General features: G+C 44.7%; 2 protein-coding genes across 3 annotated transcripts in view; one reads left to right on the plus strand and one right to left on the minus strand.

Moving 5' to 3' along the window:
- The window catches only part of pole (polymerase (DNA directed), epsilon), a 37,785-nt gene extending 22,047 nt beyond the window's left edge, over positions 1-15,738 (plus strand). The window contains exons 19-47 of one of the 2 annotated variants that reach the window (XM_031830389.1): positions 1,618-1,764; positions 1,868-2,013; positions 2,291-2,439; positions 2,601-2,693; positions 4,368-4,670; positions 4,925-5,120; positions 5,283-5,497; positions 5,654-5,756; positions 5,945-6,025; positions 6,270-6,392; positions 6,487-6,915; positions 7,255-7,398; positions 7,678-7,818; positions 8,125-8,278; positions 8,558-8,664; positions 8,862-9,038; positions 9,363-9,586; positions 9,801-10,021; positions 11,127-11,331; positions 11,558-11,731; positions 12,011-12,136; positions 12,562-12,694; positions 12,849-13,047; positions 13,196-13,327; positions 13,646-13,839; positions 14,102-14,302; positions 14,565-14,690; positions 14,931-15,020; positions 15,155-15,738. In XM_031830389.1, coding sequence (XP_031686249.1) covers positions 1,618-1,764; positions 1,868-2,013; positions 2,291-2,439; positions 2,601-2,693; positions 4,368-4,670; positions 4,925-5,120; positions 5,283-5,497; positions 5,654-5,756; positions 5,945-6,025; positions 6,270-6,392; positions 6,487-6,915; positions 7,255-7,398; positions 7,678-7,818; positions 8,125-8,278; positions 8,558-8,664; positions 8,862-9,038; positions 9,363-9,586; positions 9,801-10,021; positions 11,127-11,331; positions 11,558-11,731; positions 12,011-12,136; positions 12,562-12,694; positions 12,849-13,047; positions 13,196-13,327; positions 13,646-13,839; positions 14,102-14,302; positions 14,565-14,690; positions 14,931-15,020; positions 15,155-15,274 — 4,853 coding nt within the window. In that variant the 3' untranslated portion in view covers positions 15,275-15,738. The remainder of the gene's footprint in view (positions 1-1,617; positions 1,765-1,867; positions 2,014-2,290; positions 2,440-2,600; positions 2,694-4,367; positions 4,671-4,924; positions 5,121-5,282; positions 5,498-5,653; positions 5,757-5,944; positions 6,026-6,269; positions 6,393-6,486; positions 6,916-7,254; positions 7,399-7,677; positions 7,819-8,124; positions 8,279-8,557; positions 8,665-8,861; positions 9,039-9,362; positions 9,587-9,800; positions 10,022-11,126; positions 11,332-11,557; positions 11,732-12,010; positions 12,137-12,561; positions 12,695-12,848; positions 13,048-13,195; positions 13,328-13,645; positions 13,840-14,101; positions 14,303-14,564; positions 14,691-14,930; positions 15,021-15,154) is intronic. The other variant, XM_020489542.2, reaches the window with a different exon arrangement.
- Positions 15,739-18,284: 2,546 nt separating this feature from the next.
- On the minus strand, positions 18,285-23,110 carry p2rx2 (purinergic receptor P2X, ligand-gated ion channel, 2). The gene is made up of 12 exons (XM_020488710.2): positions 22,893-23,110; positions 21,975-22,110; positions 21,579-21,650; positions 21,224-21,299; positions 21,014-21,110; positions 20,804-20,884; positions 20,537-20,684; positions 20,097-20,227; positions 19,726-19,816; positions 19,527-19,592; positions 19,340-19,417; positions 18,285-18,894 (listed from the first exon to the last, which is right to left on the minus strand). Exons 1-12 carry the CDS (start codon positions 23,030-23,032, stop codon positions 18,790-18,792), a joined length of 1,221 nt encoding a protein of 406 aa, XP_020344299.1. The 5' UTR covers positions 23,033-23,110; the 3' UTR covers positions 18,285-18,789.
- Positions 23,111-25,210: the final 2,100 nt, after the last annotated feature.

Raw genomic sequence — 25,210 nt, forward strand, 5'->3', positions numbered from 1 at the left:
CCAAGACCCACATACTGGAATTTTAACAAGGTAGTTTTCAGAAAAACAATTTCCACCCAACTAGCTCAAATTCCAGTCGTCGGATTAAAACGAGACTATAGTGTCCATAAAGTGACCATTTGACATAAAACATTTTGGATCGACTAAGTTTGTAGGTGCAATAGTTTCTTACATGTTGATCATTTATCGCTCGCTCTCGTGCCCATTTCTGTCCATTTAAGAACCAACGATGTGCTTCCTTTTTAAAGCATTTCCGACAATGCTAACATATTTTTCATGTCGACCAATTAGATGGCTAGCTAGCCTTACCTAGCTAACGTTAGCGTGCGTACCCAACGTACAGCAGTTAGCCTCTGTAACTAGCTAACACCAGTCATCTGAAAGATGGCTAACGGTTAACTAACGAACAGGAATATATTTGGTTATGGAAGGTTTTTACACAAATTACTTTAGCCTTTAGCAGCTAGCTGTTTGAGAAGGTTTGAATCCTAAGCAACCTTCATACACATTGTTTGAAGTACAATAGACCAACATAGCTACTGTAGGTCAAAGCTGTGTGCTGGAAAACCTTGGTAGAGCATGGGTGGAGTAGGCATTTTGGTGCTCCATGTGAATTTTGTCAGTTTTTTGGGGGGTGGGGGCTTCATGCCAATGCCTACTTCTCACTTAAAACATTTTTTTTTGTTTTTAATGGTAATTAGGGCTGGGCAATATGGCTACGAATTGTCCAGAAATATATTTCATTGTTTAAAAAAAACTTTTTGTACAATTTTAAATACACTGCATTTAAAACTTTCAAGCAATAATCAAATGAATTCAGGGCTTGTGAAGTTTATACCTCGGCTAAATATGTCTTCCACAACCATAAAACCCACTAATAATTTAATTATTTTTATCAAAATAATTTAACCTGCTTTTTTTTTTCAATAATCACTGATCTGGCTTCCAACTCAGTCTATGAAAATGCCATTTTTGTTCCAAATTTAACCAGAACCATGCATACTGCACATTCACTAATAATGAATGACTTCAAGTAGCAGGCATTATAGAAAATATATTCAAGTCTCATTTAAGTGTCTCAAGCACAAGCCCACATGCTATTGAGTAAGCCAGCTGATCTCTATATTTCAAGTTTAGCCAACTTGGATCCATTTGCCAGCTAGTAAGGTAGAACAGTTGAATTGTCATGAGCACACCCTTCTGTCCGTCTCCAACGGTTTGAACAGCGTGCTAGCCTGTCCACTTTGTTCAGATGTTCAAATCAGGTGGCCTATCTTCAGTGTCCATATAACCCGATTTTCTGTTGGACCAAATGGCGAGTGGAAACCGCTTGTCAGAGAGGAAGAAGTGATCTCTCATCTTTGTTGTTGTGAGTGGCAGGGGGAGGGGCTTTGTGTGCGTGCATGCGAGTAAATGGGAAGAGGTACCCAGCACAGAAGGAGACGAGACCAAAAGGCAACAAGCGGACATAGGCGCTCAAAAAAATTAAATGATGATTGAAAGGCATTTGGAATATCGTGCTCAAAATTTAATTTGTATTAATTCAATATATTGCCCTAATTGTAATTGCCTCTTTCTTCCCTTCCCGCTTACCTGCTTGCTCCGCCCTGTCTGCAGTGCCGGCCAGCCGCAGTGAGTTCCACCGCATCCAGCAGCAGCTGGAATCAGAGAAGTTTCCTCCGCTCTTCCCTAACGGCCGGCCGCGGGCCTTCCATGAGCTCAACCTGGAGGAGCAGGCCCGCCACGAGAAGAAACGCCTGGGCGGTGAGCGAGGAAGAAATATTTTTAGATTGGCCCAGAAGTTGTCGGTGAGTTACTGTTGTGCATTTCACTTCATGACATTCGCACGCTGTCTGTTCTGTCCCAGACTACTGCAGGAGGGCCTATAAGAAGGTCCGCCAGACCAAGCTGGAGGAGCGGGTCACCACCATCTGCCAGAGGGAGAACTCCTTCTACGTGGACACTGTGCGAGCCTTCAGAGACCGTCGCTATGAGTTTAAGGGACTGCACAAGGTACTTGCCAAAGAGCTACCATACTTATTTACTCTTCTCCCACTAGAAACTAGCCCCAAAGATGTCATGCATACAACGCACGGTGTGCATTTGACATGGTGAGGAATACCATTTTTACACTCGTGCCAACCCAAACCGTGCTGGCTCTGATCTTTTTTGTTGTTGTTGTTGTCGCTACATTCTCTTTTTTTTTTTGTCAGCATGATTCCAGGGACTATGCCTGTCCGCAGCGTGTTAAGTGTTTCTCTCTCTCCTCTCCGTCCTCTGTGTACTGCAGGTGTGGAAGAAGAAACTGTCTGCAGCCCAGGAAAGTGGTGACGCTGCCCTGGTGAAGCGCTGTAAGAACATGGAGATCCTCTACGATTCTCTCCAGCTAGCCCACAAGTGCATCCTCAACTCCTTCTATGGCTACGTCATGAGGAAAGGGTAGGTGCAGCGTCCGTCCGTCCGTCCCCTCCCAGAGAGGAATATTTACTTTTATCGAGAGCGAGAAAAATGATCTGGGCTGTGTTCAGTAGGTAGAAAATGTTTTTGCAAACTGTTGACAGTGCTGCTGTGTTTGTGTGGTTGCCATGTCTTTCCACTAGGGCCCGCTGGTACTCCATGGAGATGGCTGGCATAGTGTGCTACACCGGAGCCAACATCATCACCCAGGCCAGAGAGCTCGTGGAACAGATCGGGTAACTTAATAATGTTCATCCTCTTACAGAAGGCCTCTCGAATGCTTTCTTTTTTAGCACTCATGTCATGGAGATTTGTCTTTTTAGAGAGACTTGTGTGTAGTGCTGGGTAGCACACGGATCATGCATGAACAGCACTCTGCTTCACCATGGCTGTACATGGCATGGTCACAGGTATTTTTTTATTGTTACAGTGAATATACCCTGAAAAAAAAATATAAACCCAACATGTAAAGTGTTGGTCCCATGTTTCATGAGCTGAAATAAAACATCCCAGAAATTGTCCATGTGCACAAAAAAGCTTATTTCTCTCAAATTTGTTTACAGTACTGTTAGTGAGAATTTCTCATTTGCCAATGCAATCCATCCACCTGACAGGTGTGGCATATCAAGAGGCCAATTAAACATCTTGATCATTACACAGGTTCACCTTGTTTTGGGGGACAATAAAAGACCACTCTAAAATGTGCCGTTTTGTCACACAACACAATGCCACAGATGTCTCAAGTTTTGAGGGAGCGTGCAATTGGCATGCTGACTGCAGGAATGTCCACCAGAGCTGTTGCCAGAGAATTGAATGTTTAATTTCTCTACTATAAGCTGCCTTCAACATCGTTTTTGAGAATTTGGCAGTACGTTCAACCGGCCTCGCAACCGCAGACCACGTGTACGGCTGAGTGTGGATGAGCGGTTTGCTGATGTCAACGTTGTGAACAGAGTTATCCATGGTGACGGTGTGGTTATGGTATGGGCAGGCGTAAGTTACAGACAACGAACACAATTGCATTTTATCGATGGCAATTTGAATGCACATGAATACCGTGATGAGATCCTGAGGCCCGTTGTCGTGCCATTCATCTGCCACCACCATCACATGTTTCAGCACGATAATGCACAGCCCCATTTCGTGAGGATCTGTGCGCAAATGTCCCAGTTCTTCCATGGCCTGCATACTCACCAGACGTGTCACCCATTGAGAATGTTTCGGAAGCTCTGGATCGACATGTACGACCACGTGTTCCAGTTCCCGCCAATATCTAGCAACTTCCCACAGCCATTGAAGATGAGTGGGACAACATTCCACAATCAACAGCATGATCAACTCTATGACAAGGAGATGTCACTCTGCATGAAGGAAATGGTGGTCCCACAAGATACTGACTGATTTTCTGATCCACGCCCCTACCTTTTTTTAAGGCATCTGTGACCAACTGATGCATATCTGTATTCCCAGTCTTTTGAAATCCATAGATTAGGGCCTAATGAATTTATTTCAATTGACTGATTTCCTCATATGAACTGTAACTTGGTTAAATCTTTGAAATTGTAGCATGTTGTGTACCAAGCAAAAAGGCAGTAACTGCTCATTTGGTCTAAAAATGAGTTAATGTTATTTTTGCTACATTAAATACATGCTTAATCATGTGGACAAGTATCCTGCCTCTTGTGTTTTTGAGAAAACGGGGGTCATGTTAGCAGTAACTGCATAAAGTTACTGTGAAACCAAGGTAAATTAAAGCAATTGTTCTCAGTTCCACGCTATGAGCAGTTACTGCCTTTTTGCTTGGTAGGGCAGCATAGTCTCCCCCCCCCCCCCCCCCCCCAATATATATTTTCTGTTTTCGATGCAAACTCGACCACTTATGTTACTGTGTTTTGTCTGTGGCACTACAGGAGGCCTCTGGAGCTGGACACGGATGGTATCTGGTGCGTCCTGCCCAACACCTTCCCCGAGAACTTTGTGGTGAAGACGAGCAACGAGAAGAAGCCCAAGGTGACCATCTCCTACCCGGGCGCCATGCTCAACATCATGGTGAAGGAAGGCTTCACCAACGACCAGTACCAGGAGCTGGTGGACCCTGCCTCGCTGACCTATGAGACGCGGGCGGAAAACAGCATCTTCTTCGAGGTGGACGGGCCCTACCTGGCCATGATCCTGCCCGCCTCCAAAGAGGAGGGAAAGAAACTGAAGAAAAGGTACATACTGACGATTGGGGGGGAATATGGAGAATGATGGTTCTCCTTTCTTGGTGGCCAGTTGGCATCATTTATCCACATCGAATTGAATTAGTCACATGCTTTGTGAACAACAGGTGTAGACTAACAATGAAATGCTTACTTGCGGGCCCTTCCCAACAATCAGAGAGAGAGAATCCAGCCAATGACATTGATAATCACATGATTGCGACATTCTCCTGATAACACTGATTGCGACATTGCCCTGTGTCCAGGTACGCTGTGTTCAACGAGGACGGCTCGCTGGCCGAGCTCAAGGGCTTCGAGGTGAAGAGGCGAGGCGAGCTGCAGCTCATCAAGATCTTCCAGTCGTCTGTGTTCGAGGCCTTCCTCAAAGGCACCACTCTAGAGGAGGTGTATGACTCGGTGGCCAAGGTGGCCGACTACTGGCTCGACGTGCTCTACAGCAAGGTAACGTGTTTGTTTCCCGGCGCGCGCCTGTGTGTGATAACTTTACATTTGATCAATTCTTCTTCATTCATCCATGTACTAAAAGAGCGATCCAACCTGGGCCGTTGTAATAATATTCCCCATTCTACTGTGCTGTGTCCTGACGGGATTTGTTTTGCTCAGGCTGCCAACATGCCGGACGCGGAGCTGTTTGAGCTCATCTCGGAGAACCGCTCCATGTCGCGGAAGCTGGAGGACTATGGCGAGCAGAAGTCCAACACCATCAGCACGGCCAAGCGGCTGGCCGAGTTCCTGGGTGACCAGATGGTGAAGGACGCCGGGCTGAGCTGCCGCTACATCATTTCCCGCAAGCCAGAGGGCACGCCGGTCACGGAGCGGTGAGGCAGACCGACCCACACTCCACGACCACAGACTGACAGTCATGGCTCCTCACTTCACGTTTTGTCTTCAGCTCATTTTAGCGTAGTGTCGCTTATTGCTAATGACGACAGTGGAGAAGTGTTAATTCCTCTCTCTCGTTCTCTCTCTGACAGGGCCATCCCCCTGGCTATCTTCCAAGCTGAACCCAGTGTTAAGAAGCACTTCCTGCGCAAGTGGCTGAAGATGCCCAGCCTCCACGACCTCGACATCCGCTCCGTAAGTCTCTGGGCGATTTTAACTTCATGGCGCTTCCATATTGGCACGATACAACGACTGTTGATGTACTGAATGGGCGATTTATTATATTTTTTATATATTTTTAATTTTTATAAGAGTGACGCAATTCTTATAGCGTTTTAGCTGAGTCACTGTCACTAATGAGTTTAGCCATGGGCTCTCTCCAGATCCTTGACTGGAGCTACTACATTGAGAGATTGGGTAGTGCCATCCAGAAAATCATCACCATTCCAGCTGCCCTGCAACAGGTAAACCCACAGCAGCTCTGATCTGTGGCTCTGAGGTGAAGTTGCTCCTAGGTGTAGATCTAGGATCAGCTTGCCCTCCCCAAATCCTAACCTTGCCCATTAGTGGGGGGGGTGCAAAACTGATAAAAGACCAGTGCCTAGGTGCAACTTCACCCTACTCCTGATCCATGTAGATTCTTTCAAGTTGTACCTGCTCCGTGCTCGCTGCTCACCCTATCTGGTCCCGTTGTGATCCGGGCTGTAGGTGAAGAACCCCGTGCCCAGAGTGCGCCACCCGGACTGGCTCCACAAGAAGCTGCTGGAGAAGAACGACATCTACAAGCAGAAGAAGATCAGCGAGCTGTTCACCAGCGAGGGCAAGAGACAGGTACAGCTGCCTAGCCACCGGTTAGCGGCGACACGCACAGAAAGACGCACACACCCACTCACGCCACTCCCCCTCTCTTGCCTCCCCCTCTCAGGTGGCCCATCATGCCATGGAGGCAGGGCAGGCGGCTGACATTGAGGACTTTGGGATGCCTGCCCGACCCCTGCAGCCGGCCATACTGATCAGCACGAAGCGCAAGCGGGTGTCGCAGGGAGAGAACAGCCAGGCCGTGGAGTCCCAGGAGATGGAGCTCACCCAGTCCTGGAGGGAGATCCTCGGCCCTCCACCACCCACTGGGGAAACGCAGGAGGCGCGCCTGGTGTGGCTGCGCTACCACAAGAAGAAGTGGGAGCTGCAGCTGCGGCAGAGGAAGGAGCGCCGGAAGCGCCGGCGCCTGCTGGACGGCGAGGTCCAGGCCATGGGGGGAGGGGTGATCCGGGACGCGGGCCCCGCCACAGGCCTGGGTAGCTTCCTCCGCCGCACGGCGCGCAGTATCCTGGACATGCCCTGGCAGATCGTACAGGTGGGTTAAGTTAGGCCTACGGGGGGGGGGGGGGGGGGGGGGGGGGGGTGTCAAATAACATTTAGTTAGGCCGGTTTCCGGGTCACAGATCAAGCCTCGTGCTGATCAAAAAAAAAAAAAAGTATTTTGTACAGGACTAGGCTTAAACTGTGTCCACGCTGACTAAAACTCTAAATACCATTTGTTTTGTTTCAGAATAGTTCATGGGAACTGTACAGAGCAGAAGGAAGACAACCTGTATATATCTTGTGAATGATCTTCCTACTAAATAGAATGCTTAAACCCAGAAGTCTGTGTGTGACTGGATGTCCTGTCCTCTCCTCTCTCTCTCTCCCTAAGATTGCAGAGACCAGTCACCCTGGGCTGTATAAGCTGTGGGCTGTGATCGGCAGTGACCTGCACTGCATGAAGCTCAACATCCCGCGGGTGTTCTACGTCAACCAGAAGGTCCCCAAGCAGGAGGAGGGAGCCACATACAAGAAGGTACTTGTTAGTCTAATGAGAGACGGATTGTCACGGGTCTATTAATCAATCTCCCTTCGCTGACCGCTCAAGCCTCCCGACCCTCTCGGGAGCGTCCGTCTACTCTTGAATGATATGTCGGCGGTTTCAAATTGCCTGGCTTTTTATTTATTTATTTGTGTCGCTTAAAAGCTTGAGTTTTTTTTTTTTCTTTGTAATGAAAAGCACTATAAAAGTAACATTTCTCATTATTGCTGTTATTATTTGATGACTGAGCACTCTGGTTTTTGTTCTGTGCAGGTGAACCGCCTTCTGCCGCGCTCCAACGTCGTCTACTACCTGTACCAGTACTCTGTCCCTGAGGACATGTACCAGGAGCACATCAACGAGATCAACGCTGACCTCTCTGCCCCAGACATAGAGGGGGTCTACGAGACACAGGTACCTACCTACGGGTTAGGATAGGACAAGGTCATGTTCCTCGTGTTGTACTGTATTCCTGAATCCATTGTTGTGTGTCTTGATCATGGTTAACATTTCATAGCTAGGGAAATCTAATCAATGGCTGTGTTTTGAGTGTTAGTCTCCGTGTGTGTAGTACAAATTTTTTATAAACAGAAAAAGGTTTTAAATAAGTTCTCAAAATAAAAGTCCAGGTAGCCCCTGCATGTTTTTAATCTGTTTTATTTTGTTTGGTGCCTAATGAACAACCCTCTCTCTCTCGCTCTCTCTCTCTATTTCCCCCAGGTCCCTCTGCTGTTCCGGGCCCTGGTACAGCTGGGCTGTATGTGCATGGTCAACAAGCAGTTGGTCCGGGACCTGGGCGGCCGGGAGGCTGAGACGTACGACCTGGAGCACCTGGAGATGAGGTCCCTGGCCCAGTTCAGCTACCTTGAGCCTGGTAGGACTAGCTCCCACTGACACTGCAGATTCCCTTCACTGTTTCTCTACTGTGTCTCAATGTGTCGTCCATATATTTGACATCTATTTGTAAATCTTTCTTTACCGGTCTTTAAAAAATATATATATATTATTGTGTTGACTGATTTGACATTTACTATGATGTAAATCAACCTCAGCTTGGCATTTCTTCCTTTTGGTGCCTAATGAACACACGACCCCTTACATGGAACGTGACGATGGAAGCGTTGAATCAGTATCGTTGTGTTGTCTTCCCCAGGGAGCGTCCGACACATCTACCTTTACCACCACAGCCAGGGCCACAAAGCCCTGTTCGGCCTGTTCATCCCCTCACAGCGCAAGGCCAGCATCTTTGTCCTGGACACGGTAAGACCACACCTCATCTACTCTGTACCCAAGCACCCTACACATCAGATTTCCCCTTAAAATAGTTGACTTTTCCCTTGTATAATGCTTCATTACACAAATGTGACGAGAGAGTGATTTTAAAGTCATTTCCTAGGAAATTGTTGAAGAAAAAAAGACATCAAGTCCCCTTCGTCTTCCTCCCCTTCCTACCTTAGGTTCGCAGTAACCAGATGCCCAACCTGAACACCCTGTATGGGGCAGAGCGTACAGCTCTGCTGGAGAAGACCAGCGAAGAGCTCCTGCCCCCCGAGAAACACACCTTTGAGGTGCGGGCTGAGAACGACGTGAAGGCCATCCACCGAGCCCTGCAGCGCATACTGCTCAACTACAAGGTACCTCCATCCACTGCACCCCTGTAACCTGCATGGTTCTGCCACTCTATTGATCTCTCCAGCTTGTTCTCGGATGTGTTGTTTTGTTTAGGCCTTCTCTGTCTCTAAAGTTTTCAGACTTGCTATTGAAGGTGTAAGGTTATATGCTTATCACAGATGAATAGGATAGAGCAGTGTCGTTTTGTAACTGAAAACGTAAATGAGCATTTCTTATTGGGCAAGTGCAGGTCCTCCCTCTGGGTTTCAGTCCAATTTCTTCCGTTTGGTGCATAATGAACACAGCCCTGGTAACACTATTGACCGTTGTCCTCTCGCTGTATTCAGGGGGAGCGCCGCGGGCCCACCCTGATCGCAGTGCAGTCCAACTGGGAGCTGAGGCGGCTGGTGGCGGGCATGCCGGTGCTAGAGGAGTTCCCGGTGGTGCCGGTGCATGTGGTGGACGAGATCAGCTACAACGTGCTGGACTGGCAGCGCCACGGTGCCCGCCGCATGGTCCGCCACTACCTCAACCTGGACAGCTGCCTGTCGCAGGCTTTTGACATGGCCAGGTAGGTAACACAGCACGAGACTAGGTCTGTCTCCTGGCTCTGTACACATGGCACAGCTTGTTTACATTCTATTTGTATATACAAAATAAATATTATAATAATCTTCACACTTTACATATTTAGTCTGGGGTTTCATTTGTGTAATATCATTGACTTTTATGCTTGTTTTTGGGCTACTGTTGCTTACTGTTCCCTCTCCTCCATCCCACCTCAGATACTACCACTTGCCGGTGGGGAACCTGCCCCACGACGTGTCCATCTTTGGTTCTGACCTGTTCCTGGCCAGGCACCTGAGGAAACACAACCACCTGCTGTGGCTGTCCCCCACCGCCAGGCCTGACCTGGGGGGCAAGGAGGCCGACGACAGCAGGCTGGTGATGGAGGCTGATGACCGGGGCTCCATGGAGATCAACGCTCAGGGCTGCTACTCAACAGGTAGCCAGCCTTACTCATTCACACACACCAGAGCTGGGCCGTATAGACAAATGGTCAAATCATGATACATTTAAACATTTTGCTTGATAACAATAAATACAACCAATAAAATAAAAAAATACATGAATACGCAGTTGCTTCCCCATAGCGATTTTTTTTCTCTTATGCCAAGTAAGACAACAGATGTCTCTGATTCAAGAAAAATGTCAATTTCATCCATCATATCCAGGGGATGCATGATTTGATATTTTGATGTGCAACATTTTAAAAATATGATCCAGAATTATCACATTTCTTTTGGCTCTTTTTCTAGATGAATTTGTCCCACCCCACCCCCCAAAAATGTTTTTGCAAACTTATGTAGATTCACCGCCGGAGAAAAACACTGCGCTAATTATGATTTTGTTGCTCGATAGCTATGTCATTTTAATGAATGTCCTACTCAAACCTCCCAGCTCCTAGGCGTGGGCCTACTTGATGTGTTCACTGCAAAGGCCACGCTCCGTGTGCACACCAAAATCGTACGGCTTAGCCAACTGCCGTCGTAAAGTGGTGCCATTTGCTCGATATTGAGAGTTGAGAAATCGATGAGACACGCACAGGGAGCTGAGACACTCTCCCATCTTTTAACGAAAACGACAGTAAGTTGTAATTGCATTTTTGAAAGGTTGCACAACGTCAACGGAGTGGGTGATGGAGTGGCTCACTCACACAGCATTGAAATCGTGACAGGCGGATACTTTCAGATGTTGTCATAGCAGGAATTCATATAGTTCACATTACCGATGACCAAAGAATGGTTTTAGGGACGTTGTGTAGCATAATCACACAAAAATAACTGACAAATGCAAAATTGAAGAAAGAGGTAGGAAAATGATGGTGCCTGTAATTATTGGGGTTATCATCCCCGCTCTTAATACAAACATTATGGACAACACTGACACATTGAAGTAGCCCCAACCATTGTCTTGTAGTTAGGAATTAATCAGCTGTGCATAGCAACCGGTGATGCGGTACATTTTAAAACAACTTCATTGGAACAAATGGAAATATGCTTTCAACTAGTTTTCAACCTGCTTTCCCCTGTCGTTCTACTGTGTTTCAGTGTGTGTGGAGCTGGACCTGCAGAGTTTGGCTGTCAACACCATCCTGCAGTCGCAGCATGTCAACGACATGGAGGGAGGAGCCAGCCTGGGCGTCAGCTTTGACGTCATCCAGCAAGCCTCGCTGGAGGAAATGATGTCGGGGAACCAGGGCGCCAGTGCCGTGGCCAGCTACGACGAGACCGCCCTCTGCTCCAACACCTTCAGGTGACCGCTTCGACATGCAACCACTGCTGCCGACACCTCGAAACACCCCAGATCCCTCAAGCAACCCGTTTCGCCTCTAAACTAACTAGCCTGCGTGTTTTTTTGTTGCTGATTTTAAATTAAATATTTAAAAAAACATTTCCTTGCACTGTAGCCCAGCACAGGTTAAAATAATGTACTTTTATATATCAAGTTTGATTTGATTGGATGTATTGTCTGCGAGCAGGATCCTGAAGAGCATGGTGGTTGGCTGGGTGCGGGAGATCACGCGGTACCACAACGTCTACGCCGACAACCAGGTGATGCACTTCTACCGCTGGCTACGCTCGCCCAGCTCGCTGCTTTACGACCCGGCGCTGCACCGCACCCTACACAACATGATGAAGAAAGTATTCCTCCAGTAAGTGACATTGCCCAACACACACAACCCTACTTGGCCCTTGGTTGTTTCCATTGGAGTCAACTGTAGACATTTCAAATGCAGCTTTATCTGGGGGGGGTTATGACATGATCAGAATTCTTATTGTTGGTATCGTTTTATGTGATTGGACAACTTTGAAAATTTGGAAATAACTATTTTACTCGAATTGTATTAATTTATTCTAATTCTAAACGGTCTGTCGTCATGTATTGATGTTGGATGCCTTGATGAATGGCTCTCTCTGCTCTCCTATCTCAGACTGGTGGCAGAGTTCAAGCGGCTGGGCTCCACCGTGGTATACGGGAACTTTAACCGCATCCTCCTTTGCACTAAGAAGCGGAGGATTGACGACGCCATCGGCTACGTGGAGTACATCACCAACAGGTTGGGTTAACTAACCTACCCGTAGTGCAGGCCCGGCGTCGTCCCTGGTTAGGGGAGGGTTTGGCCGTCACTGTAAAATAAGAATTTTGTTCATAACTGACTTGCCTAGTTAAATAAAATGAAGGTTAAATGTACTACAATGCCTCTATACAAGTACTTTTTCATTTTATAACGTATCGATATGCTGTCTATCAAACATTTCTAGACCTAATAAACAAATGTTTAATAAATTCAGAGCTAGATCGCATGGGGTGAAGGTTTGTGGAAATGTTGATTTCATGCAGCCAAGCATCCCGTCAACCTGTGGGATCAAGCACTAACCATAAATTAGTAGACAAGGTTTTGTTTTATGAACTTTCTTTTTTGTTCAACTTGTTCTGACTGAGTTTTTTTAAAATTACAATTTTAAAAAAAATCTTCCTTAGCATTCACTCGCGGGAAATCTTCCACTCCCTCTCCATCTCCTTCTCCCGCTGCTGGGAGTTCCTTATGTGGATGGATCTGGCCAACTATGGAGGCGTGAAGGGCAAACTGCCCTCCAGCGTCCTGTATGGAGAGGTACCTTCTAGTTCTGCTTCTGCTAAATATGTGTATGCGACCAGTACAATTTAATTTCATATTTAACGGATGTGTGTGTTGTTTTTCCTATGTCTCATAACAAATGAAAATATTTGGGGTTGAAATGACACTCACTACCTACATTGACTTTCAGAACGGGACAACCCAGAAGAAGGGGAAAGAGAATGGAGAGGAGGAGGGCAGCGAGGACGAGGAGGAAGCTGACGAGGAGGAGGAGGATGGAGCCGGAGAGGTGGATGAGGTGGAGGAGCTGATCGAGAGCAGCTGGAACATCATGCAGTATCTGCCTCAGACCGCCTCCTGTCAGAAATACTTCCTCATGATCATTTCCGGTAGGCCAGCGCACTATCGCAAGCATCGTCATCATTAGCATAGCACGTGTACAGTGTTTGATCCAGAATGAAGTTGGAAGGGGTCCGTGGGCACAGCTCCCTGATTTCCTGTGCTCGTCTGTCTTTTACCATGTCTCTTTCCTCTCAGCCTATATTGCTGCCATCTACCACAGCATGCGGGAGGAGCTAAGACGCAATGCCCCGGGAGCCACGCCCATTAAGAGGCGGGGCGGAAGCCAGACTTCCCAGCAGGCAGCAGGAGATTCCACAGCACTTCCCGGTAAGTAACGAGAGAGCGGCACCACAACCATACGCAGACATAAACAAAGTTATTTTGGTGTGAAAACAGAGGAGTGACCACCACAGGTGTCTAAGGTGATCTGGTTTGTGTCTAATCTCCAAATAGCTTTTAGATTGCTCTCCACCACTTACATCCTGTGACTACTAGACAGCTACATTGTTCGATAGTCTCCCCTAGCTAGCTTACACTGGAAAACCCAGCAATACCTGACTATTAGCCAGCTATAACCTTCAATAGTCTCCCCACATATCCAGTCTAGCAGTCTACAGATGAAAATAAGCCATCTCTCCTCCACAGGTATGATCTCCTTCTCTCAAGAGTATGTGTCCAGCGAGCTGACCCAGAACTTCTTCACCATCACCCAGAAGATCCAGAAGAAGGTGACAGGCACCCGGAGCGTGACCCAGCCCTCAGAAATGTTCCCCGTCCTGCCTGGCTCCCACCTGCCTCTCAGCAACCCAGCCCTGGAATTCATCAAATACGTCTGCCAGGTCAGTGACTGGGAACCAGGGTCATATTTATTAGTGCACACTGTAGCAAAGCATTTTTGCAATGAAAAATTTAAATTTCTTATTGGGTAAGTTCAGGTAGTCCCTCCCAGTTTCAACCCGTTTGCTTCCGTTTTGTGCCTAGTGAATTCACGCCAGAGTTGTATTCATTAGTGCACACCATTTCAAAACGGAAAACAAAAATGAGCATTTCAGTTCTGTTTTCTTCCGTTTGGTGCCTAATGAACACAACCTTCCCCTGTAGGTCCTCTCCCTGGATGCCAACATAGTGAACCAGGTGAACAAGCTGAAGAGGGACCTGTTGCGTCTGGTAGATGTGGGTGAGTTCTCGGAGGAAGCCCAGTTCCGCGACCCCTGCAACTCTTACATCCTGCCCGAGGTCATCTGCCACCACTGCAACTTCTGCCGCGACCTCGACCTTTGCAAGGACCCCTCGGTGGCACAGGTCAGTGCCCCCCCCCCTACAGCTCGGCCAAATTATTATTATTTATTTCTATATATATATATGTGTGTGTGTGTGTGTGTGTGTAATAATGACAATTACAACAATACTGAATTAACACTTTTATTTTAATATAATTCAAATAAAATCAATTTAGTCTCAAATAATGAAACCTGTTCAATTTGGTTTAAATTGTGTGTGTGTGTGTGCGTGCGTGCGTGCTCCTTCGTGTTCACTATGTAAATCATCTGTTCTGTGCTCACAGGACGGCTCTGTTTTGCCCCAGTGGTTCTGCTCCAACTGCCAGACCCAGTATGAGACTGAGTCCATTGAGATGGCCCTGGTGGAGGCCTTGCAGAAGAAACTCATGAGCTACACTCTGCAGGACCTGGTGAGGAAACAAAACCTCATATCTGACGCATCCTTTGGGATTCATATGACCTGGGTCGTGTTCATTAAAGAAAGCGACAGAATACGTTTTCAAAAGGAGAAGTTCAGGTAGTCTCTGCCTGTTTCTTCAGTTTGGTGCCTAATGAACACAACCCAGGTTCACTACTTAGTAACTACTGTTTTCAGGAATTGTGACCGTGTCTCACTGGGAAGTAAAAACGTGTCTTGCGTTCCCTTGCAGGCTTGTGCCAAGTGTAAAGGAGTGAAGGAGGCCAACATGCCTCTTTACTGCACTTGTGCAGGAGACTTTGAACTTACCTTCCCCACCAAGGTTTGTGCTCCTCCAACCATGTGTCCCTAGCCGTGTTAAAACGATGTGCCACCCACTATAATATCTTAAATTCAAAGGTTATGAACCATTGTGTTTTCTCGGATTTGAAAAGGTCTCCTCTTCTCCATCCACAGAGTTTCTCAGAGCAGATCAAAGTGTTTCGGAACATCGCCGCACACTACAACATGAACTTCCTGGAAGAGACCATTGACTGGCTACTGGTCATGAGTCCACAAATAAGCCAGTCTAGATGATGAGCCACAGTCTGAGTCTGTGAGCTAAAACTGGCTTTTGTGGCTGTATCTGGAGAGCCTGTCAGTTACCAGGGTTGTGTTCATTAAAGCACACCACAGGCTTTTTCTTATTGGACAAATTCACCCAGATGTCACCTGCTGGAGATATTTAAATGCAGAATGGGAATATTGCTCACTTTGAGACAGAGCTTTGATGTGACAAATTATGATAATGCATCTTTATTCCTCTGCTTTTCTATACTGTAGCTGTAAAAACAACATAAACATACATTTCTTGACCACCCAAGTACTGAAAATGTAAATGAGTTGACAATCAGCTTTCCAGTCTCAATGCAAAATTGTAGATATGGTGTTTTGACTTTGTATAGGAATGCTTATTGATGAGAGAAATTATAGGCCTCTGGTCAAGGGTTTCATATTGTCTTAATATTTTTGTCAATAAATATTTTTTTGTAATGAGTACACAATGGACAGTTTCTTTCAATGCACATTTTCTGAAGGCAGAGTTTGTGAGATCCTCTATCAGTCCCGTTTATCAGTTTCTGTTTACATGGACACATCTGAAATCAGGCTACCTGATGACGCTGATAAATGCAGGAAATCGGCACTCATAATAAACGTTCTTCCACAGCGAACATGTTATCTTTTTGGGAAGCATATTTTATTCTTAGTTTACGTGAACTACTTCATATACATTGTTGTTCCGAATTCATTTCACTCACACTAAAGAGGGATGCTCTCGTCCGGTGCTGGCATATGCGCAGATCAAATATACACCTGGAACGCCGATTTTAAGGTGATTACTTGTCCTAATAATTCTAAAGATTGCTCAGAAAACCAGTGTTATAATCATAAATATATGCTTATTTGATTTTGACCTTACGCCGATTTAAAATAAACCGAGTCAAATGTTGACATGACAATTGCATACACTGCAAAAATCTGTTCAATATCGAATTATTAGTGCGCATTTAAACAATCATTGAGTGGTGCTGCCCAGATCAGGAAACCCCACCATTCCTAAACATAACATGGTGACTCTCCTTCCTCTGTAATTGGATGCTAATGTGGCTCAGAGGAATAGTCAAGAGTTTTTATTTAATGGAGATTAAAATACAAGTATGTGGGGTGGACACAGGGATTGAACACCAGTCTTCAGGGTCATAGACAATTAGGGGAGATCCATTAGATGTGAGTTTCAGTGTAACCAGAACACAGAAGGCTATCGGAGCCTGCTGCTCCAATACCAACGTTGTATCATTACTATACTGCTGATATTGTGAGGATGATTTGCCTGGAATTGAAATGCCAGTTTAGTGCAGAAGTGCTTGGCTTTAGCAATTGTTGGTTTAGCCTATCTGTGAGGATGATGAGTGCACATTCATCCCTGGCTCCCTTTGTTGTCATCTGTAAAGAAAACATCTACTCGTTATGGCATATCCCAGTCTAGATCAAAAATTATGTTAAGCCATCTACCTCCATCACGATAACCTCATTGTTCCAGAGAACTCACTTTGCTGATGGGCATCTATCTCAGACCAGTAATCTAATTTCACAGCTACACTGGAGCTGAGTCTCACAATTAGATTGGTTGCATTGGGTTGGTTCCCTGCCGACCGACAGTTTGTTTTAAACGATGGAGTGAAATACAGAGCTCAAGATATTTACGATTTCACTTTTTACGCTTTGTTTTCCTATGGAATGTTGCAGGGGGGGAAAATGCCGATGCAATTGAACGGAGAAGGGTGTCTACTTTGAATGTTCCAAATTAAATAAATATAGAACTCTGCATTAAAACAGCATTAATTGCATTGTCTTGCTTTTTCTTGTTGCGTCCATGGTATCTGACTCTGTGTGTTCATATCACCTAGTTCCAAAGTGTCATTGTGGCTGTCGACAGACAACAGCAATCCATCGACTGCGTAAAACACTGATCCATTAGACCTCAGACGTCAGTCCTTTTCACTATCGATGTTTCTATTACTCTCCACGAGTCCAGATGGATGTCCCACAATCTTGTTATAGAAACCATTTTGTGGGAAATGTAATCATTATTTGATTACTCTCTCTGAGCTCTGAGTGTAGCTCTCCTCTTGGACCTCTGTGCCTTTTTATTCCCGTATATGCTCAGCATCAGTAATCTACATGAACATTGAAGGAGGCAATATGAGTCCCAGAGAATATTGTCTCCCTGAATATAGTATACTGTGTCATCTTGTTTGATTGATCCAATTATTAAAAGTCATGATTAATTGCAACATTTACCTGGAGCTTAACGCTGCAGATAGCACTGCTGGGTTATTTGAAAAGTCATAGACAATCGATCAATATTATAATACTTTTAGCAATGATGTTTATCTTTAATTCACAATCTGTAGAAACGATGAGAATAAAAAGGTTCTGAACTTTAGTGAAGCATCACTGCACAGTTGGAAAAATATATGGCAAATAGAAATCCAATATGAATGGCGTTAAGAGAGAGAGATGGGAGGAGTTGAATGGAGCTGGTTGGGACAAATAAGAAGACAACTCATGTAAAATATACTGTGTCTGTAAAATGTATATAGGTTCAGAACTGTTGTGAAATAGCCGTTAATAAAAATATATGGCAAAATCAAAAATCAAACTGGATGGACACCAGAAATAGATGTTAGTGAAAGGCCAGGACTAAAAACAAACTAAATATAACTATTGTAAAATAGATTGTGTCCGTAAAATGTATATAGTATGTATAAGTTGGAAGTAGAAGCCTAAGTGTTCTTGTTTATTAGTTTACTCCAATTAGGGGAGGGGTGGTAGGTTTTGTGGGAAATAATAAAGGAAAATGTATTTTAAAAAGATGTCTGTGTGTATATATATATGTGTGTGTGTGTGTGTGTGTGTGTGTGTATATATATACTAAAATGGTCAGCCTTTTGAAATGCATAGTTCTGTGTTTTCAAACCAGAAAAATCCAGTTTTCTTATTCCTTCCAATCTGACATGTATATGATTGACTGGCAGAGATCACGTTACAAGTTGGTTAGACATTTATTGTTATGTTTGCATATATAGATTGCAGTATACAGTTATTGACTTGGTTCGGGTTAGACTGTGGAAAGAGGGTTCTCAGTAAAAATTTACTCCAACATGTTTAGCTGATTGCTGTAAATGATTTGGTTCATTTTTCTTGTGTTCAATTCAAACAATTTGCAATCATTTGAGATTGGGTTTAACAGTATAATTTCTGTCCCTGTCAATTGAACTGGACATGGAATTTATTTATTGGTGTATAATTCAATTCCTGAACCAACAGGAATTGACATGGAATTGACACTAACCCATCAAGTCTTGGCTGTCTTTCAGTTCAATTCCGCAGAGGTGGACCCATCAGAGGCCTCTCTGCGGACGTCTGAGACCGATTGGGGGAAAGGCCGTCCTGTCTGTCTGTCTGTGTGTCTGTCCGTCCAACAGTCAGGTGTCTGAGGAATAGCATCCTCCATGCATGTGGCCAAATAGCACTGTAGCAGCAGGACATCACAGGGCCACTCCCTCTGACAGGTCTGAGTGGTTGGAGCCATAACTGATGGTGAATTCTGTGGGAACTGTGAGGAGCTGGCTGGGGCTGGGCACTTTACTGTCCTGAAGAAATATACAGTCAGAATAGCATAACATTACTTTAGACCAGGGTTTCCCAAACTTGGTCCTGGGGGCCCCCTGGGTGCATGTTTTGGTTTTTGCCCTAGCACTACACTATTCAAATAATCAAAGCTTGATGATGAGTTGGTTATTTGAATCAGCTGTATAGTGCTGGGGGAAAAAACAAAACGTGCACCCAGGATGGGCCTCAGGACTGAGTTCAGGAAACCACGCTAGAACAATATTAACACACAGGTAGGGACTAAGGCTGAACTATTACAATATTATATGAATACTTTTAGACAATACACATACTTTTACACACTACCATATTCTTTGGGAACTAAATGACCTAACTGGGTGTGCAATGATAAGTGCTATAGCAGAAAATGGTTAGCAAAAGAAAATATGATCATGAATGCATGGAATCAACTTGTTATTGTCTTACGTCATCAAACTTTCTGTCACTGTAGATATCGTTCTTGTCAATGAACGTGAGCATGATCCAGTCACAGATAATGGAACACTGGAATTAAGAAAAGTAATATATCAATGAATAACTCGGAGATGGTAGGAAACTGGTACAAACAGACGACATCCACACATACCACGGGAGTGCTGAGAATCAAACTCACTATTCCAACAGATGTCATGGCTGTCACTGTGTTGATGATAGTTGGGATGATGCTGAATCGTCCAGCCTGGAGAGGAATTATTGCAGAAAATTAGATTGACAGAGTCCATATCGCTTTATGTCACCGAGTAATCGTTCTTAACAACTGGTTAATGGTTAATTGAGTACTGATGAAGGATGTTGAAGGAGGAACTTCATACATGTCCATGAACTATGACGTCCAGACGAATCCCGAAGGCCTTGATAAGTGTCCGGAACTCTTCTCCGTCCTTACTGTAATACTTGGCAAACCTAGACCATTGTATAAGTCAAGACCTGTATGCCTCTTCATAACCAAGTTACAGCAGAGATCGTCTTAAACGTTACAGTAGGTCATGTCAATGAGATGGCAATAGTAAAGACATGATCGTATGCACTAGGCACCAAACCAAAGAAAATGGACTAAAACAGAGAGAAACCAACCTGGCGAATAAGACACACGTTTCCTGGTTTCTGTTGCGAAACATTTTTGCTATCGTGTGCACTAATGAATACAACCCAGGCGTTCACAAGATGCAATGAAGAGGCTCACCTGAAGTTGTAGCCAGAGCTGGGCAGGTTCTTCCGAAGATCCAGGCGACGGAAGGAGTACGTGGGGGTACACTCTGAGGGGTCCAGATCAAGGTCACACTTCCAGTTGATGAACACTCCAATCACTCCCCCCTGACAGGACACAATTGACCATTACAGCCTCTCTATCCAACACATCCTCTCATTCCTCCTTAATGTGGATTGTTTCTATTAGTTTTGATTGCCATTATCTATTTAGCTACTTATTTCCATGATCTGTAAACACCGTCTGATGTTGAAACATCACACACGCACACATATTGTTAGAGACGCTAGACCGAGATCATGTGTTCTGTCGTTCATGTGAGCCCCGAAAAATAAGGGTTCTCTATGCTTAATATGATTTGTAAAATGATATATACAGTGTCACTGTCTGGATGTAGATTGCGGGTGTAAACGTACAGTCCTGCAGAGCTCGCTGAACTTCTCCCTGGCCTGTTCTGCGATGTAGCCCAGCCGGAAGATGGGGCAGTAGGGGTGTTCCTTCTCATTGTAATGACACTTATTCAGATATTTCTGCCCATTTCGTTTGTTTGGTTTGATGTTTCCTCTGCGAAAGAGATAAGAGAGAATTGCTTGCAGAAACAGTTGAGGCTGCACATTAACAGGGAAACAGTTCCCTTTACAGCCGTGCGTGCATGTGGGTTGTTGAGGGGGTTCATACTATACCTCAGCACTTTAAATTTTGGGAAATGGATGGCATTCTTGATGTAAACAGTGAAATTGATGGCCTCTGTCAATGCCGGCTCCCTGAAGGCCACAACAACAGATTTCTCTTTATTTTATTATTTTACAAGTGACTTGTTTCAGACTAGGCAGACAGTCGTTTTGTTTGTGACTGACTACTATCTAAAATGTCATATTGATATTGACCCTCACCATATTGCGGCATAGTCCTCAATAGGACACCAGGTCTGAATCTCACAGGTCTTGAAAGTCTGGTTGTAGTAGGGAACACAGCGCCCAGTTCTCTGTCCTACAGGAAACACATCAGACTGAATGCATTAGCTGGACCATCTACTGACAGACAGATTCATAGAAGTGGCTTAGTGGGACTTTTCACTTAGTTTCCTCTTTTTCAGTCCGTACCATTGCCATCAAAGTTCACTTCCCTTGAGGTGCAGTCAGCATCCTTTGAGCAGTTGGCACTGGGAACAGTGAAATGCTAAGAAAAGAGGAAAGTATCATTGTTCAGACATTATCAGCTTTTCCCAGCTGTCCTGCTGTGGGGTGGTAGTGGTAATGATATATCTTTATCACATTATCTTACAGAGCTTTTCCAGGAGACAGTGCGAGTTGCAATAGTAGAGTATAGAGCGAGGCACACAACTTAATTTAAAGCCCTAGAATTGATCCATGTAAAATGACTGCAGAATTTTTATTGAGTTGTTTTTTTTGGTTTCAGGAGAACACATGAGTGTGGACAATGGTTGAGACCTCTCACCTCAGCACATGTGCCTTGCCTCTGATTGTGTGTGACCTCCCGTCTCAGTATTGTGCTGATCACGTCACCGCCCTAGAGGTGAAATGCCACAGGGAAAAAAGTACAGCACACAATGGTAACTAATCACATAGGCTACATGTAGAAAACATACAGTATAGCTACATATTGCATCATCTTTTTGACACCTATTTTTACCTATGATCCTTGCTTGATGAATAGAGCCAAACGTGCATGTTCAGGATCGACTGCATTGCAGTCGGTGACCGCAGACGGACTGATCTACAAATCATCGTGTTTCCTGAAGGACTCATTATTATTTGTAAATCCGTCCGTTTTCTTAATCAGTGATCGTGCGACTGAGCAAAATGTGCAGTACCAGTCAAAGTGTGGGCTCACCTCTGAGGGTCGGACGTATTCCACCATGTCCAGGATGTGGTCCCCCTGCAGTGCTGTGCCTTTCATCTTAGTGTAGACTGAGCTCTCTGGCCTCGTCTCACTGTCCTGATAGGCTTTCTGACTGATAAAGACATACCTGTAGAAGGGTGATATGACAGCCACAGAGTACCTTCTGTTCTGTGGACAAATCCAGTCTTTCCAAGTGATTTGAATTGCACTTTAATGCACGCCCACACTTGCGCTTATTCAGACAATAAAGATCTCAGTTCAATTCTTTTGGGCTTCGTGACATGCTGATGACTTTGAGGCATACTTAAAAATTTTCAACTTGATTTTAAATGTTTGAAAAAGCTGAGATATGATGTTTATGAGTAGACAGACACAAATCTCCGTCAAGGACCATCAGGAAAATGAAAATCGATGAAAATTGGTCAATTTGGATCACATTACACAATGATGGCCAGCGAGACTACAGCTGTCCGTCTTGACCACAGCAATCGTTATGTGCTTACCATCAATTATGCTGTATATTTGTTTGGAGATTTAATTGCGAGTGAAAGGCATTTCCTCACCACAAAGTGGCTATTCTCAGCAAATGATTCATTTCACATTAGTGTTATGGGTAGTATAGCTATTGAAAGCAAAAAAATATGGGTCCACTGACAGAACATTTGATCTGAGCTTGAAAATCAACCAATGTTTTTGTTTAAGTTATCATTCTTTACTTCTTATGCTTTCCAATACCGGACTTAACATTGCCTTGTTAGGCACAGTATCTGCAATATCCAAGGCAGGTCATAGATAATGCAACATAAATACTCAATCACAACAACAAGAAACAGGATAGTTACTCACCAAGACAATACTATTTCAAATGGTATATTTTTATGCATGCATAAACAGGAGGCCACTACTTACCAGATGAAATAGGTGATCACAAGAAACTGAACCCCCCTATATATGACTCCAAGTTTTTTGTTTTTAACCACCATTACCTTGGGGGTCTCATAGTCCCAGAAACCAAGAAAATAATCCTTAATAAACTCAAGCAGTCCCATTGTGATTTCTGAGTATATTAGCTGTCTGTTCAGATATGAGGTCCTGAGTGACTTGTTCCCAGATACTTCCAAGTTTATGTAATGAGTCAGAGTCAGTCTCACTCTGTCTCTGTCTCGCATTCTCTCTCTCTCTCTCTCTCTCTCTCTCTCTCTCTCTCTCTCTCTCTCTCTCTCTCTCTCTCTCTCTCTCTCTCTCTCTCTCTCCCTCTCTCTCTGCCTCACCCCCTGTAGTACTGTTCTCAATAATACATAGCATAAAATTGATTAGGCAGCACAGTTTTATTCCTGATGGTTTATTTCTGTGTGTGTGTGTGTGTGTGTGTGTGTGTGTGTGTGTGTGTGTGTGTGTGTGTGTGTGTGTGTGTGTGTGTGTGTGTGTGTGTGTGTGTGTGTGTGTGTGTGTGTGTGTGTGTGTGTGTGTGTGTGTGTGTGTGTGTGTGTGTGTGTGTGTGTGTGTGTGTGTGTGTGTGTGTGTGTGTGTGTGCGTGCGTGCGTGTGTGTGCAGTACCAGTCAAAAGTTTGGAAACACCTACTCATTCGAGGGTTTTTCTTTATTTTTACTATTTTCTACATTGTAGAATAATAGTGAAGACATCAAAACTAGGAAATAACACATATGGAATCATGTAGTAACCAAAAGTAAAATTAGATTTTACATTTTAGATTCTTCAAATAGCCACCCTTTGCCTTTATGACAGCTTTGCACACTCTTGGCATTATGTCAACCAGCTTCACCTGGAATGCTTTTCCAACAGTCTTGAAGGAGTTCCCACATATGCTGAGCACTTGTTGGTGGCTTTTCCTTCACTATGCAGTCCAACTCATCCCAAACCATCTAAATTGGGTTGAGGTTGGGTGATTGTGGAGGCCAGGTCATCTGATGCAGCACTACATCACTCTCTTTCTTGGTCAAATAGCCCTTACACAGCCTGGAGGTGTGTTGGGTCATTGTCCTGTCTAAAAACAAATGATAGTGCCACTAAGCGCAATCCAGATGGGATGGCATATCGCTGCAGAATGCTGTGATAACCATGCTGGTTATGTGTGCCTTGATTTCTAAATATATCACTGTTACCAGCAGAACACCCCACACCATCGTACCTCCTCCTCCATGCTTCACGGTGGGAAACACACATGCAGAGATCATCCATTCACCTACTTTGCATCTCACGAACACGTGGCGGTTGGAACCAAAAATCTAAAATTTGGACTCATCAGACCAAAGGACAGATTTCCACCGGTCTAATGTCCTTTGCTCGTGTTTTTTGGCCCAAGCAAGTCTCTTCTTACTATAGGTGTCCTTCAGTATTGGTTTCTTTGCAACAATTCGACAATGAAGGCCTGATTCAAGCAGTCTCCTCTGAACAGTTGATGTTGAGATGTGGCTGTTACTTGAACTCTGTGAAACATTCATTTGGGCTGCAATTTCCGAGGCAGGTAACTATAATGAACGTATCCTCTGCAGTAGAGGTAACTCTTGGTCTTCCTTTCCTGTGGCGGTTTTCATGAGAGCCAGTTTCATCATAGCGCTTGATGGGTTTTACGACTGCACTTGAGGAAAAGTTCTTGAAATGTTCCGTATTGACTGACCTTCATGTCTTAAAATAATAATGGACTGTCATTTCTCATTGCTTATTTGAGCTGTTCTTGCCATAATATGGACTTGGTCTTTTACCAAATAGGGCCACCTTCTGTATACCACCCCTACCTTGTCACAACACAACTGATTGGCTCAAATGCATTAAGGATAGAAATTCTACAAATGAACTTTTAGCAAGGCACACCTGTTAATTGAAATGCATTCACGGTGAATACCTCATGAAGCTGGTTGAGAGATGGTCAAGAGTGTGCAAAGCTGTCATCAAGGCAAAGTGTGGCTACTTTGAAGAATATAAAATATATATTGATTTGTTTAACCCTTTTTTTGGGTTATTACATGATTCCATATGCGTTGTTTCATAGTTTTGATGTCTTCACTATTATTCTGCCCACTGCACTGAGGCTAGGTAACACGGTCACCACTGATAAATCCATGATTATCGAAAACTTCAATAAGCATTTCTCAACGGCTGTCCATGCCTTCCGCCTGGCTACTTCAACCTCGGCCAACAGCTCCGCCCCCCCCGCAGCTCCTCGCCCAAGCCTCTCCAGGTTCTCCTTTACCCAAATCCAGATAGC

Source organism: Oncorhynchus kisutch, linkage group LG8 (assembly GCF_002021735.2).
Source record: "Oncorhynchus kisutch isolate 150728-3 linkage group LG8, Okis_V2, whole genome shotgun sequence".
Taxonomy (NCBI): Eukaryota; Metazoa; Chordata; class Actinopteri; order Salmoniformes; family Salmonidae; genus Oncorhynchus; species Oncorhynchus kisutch.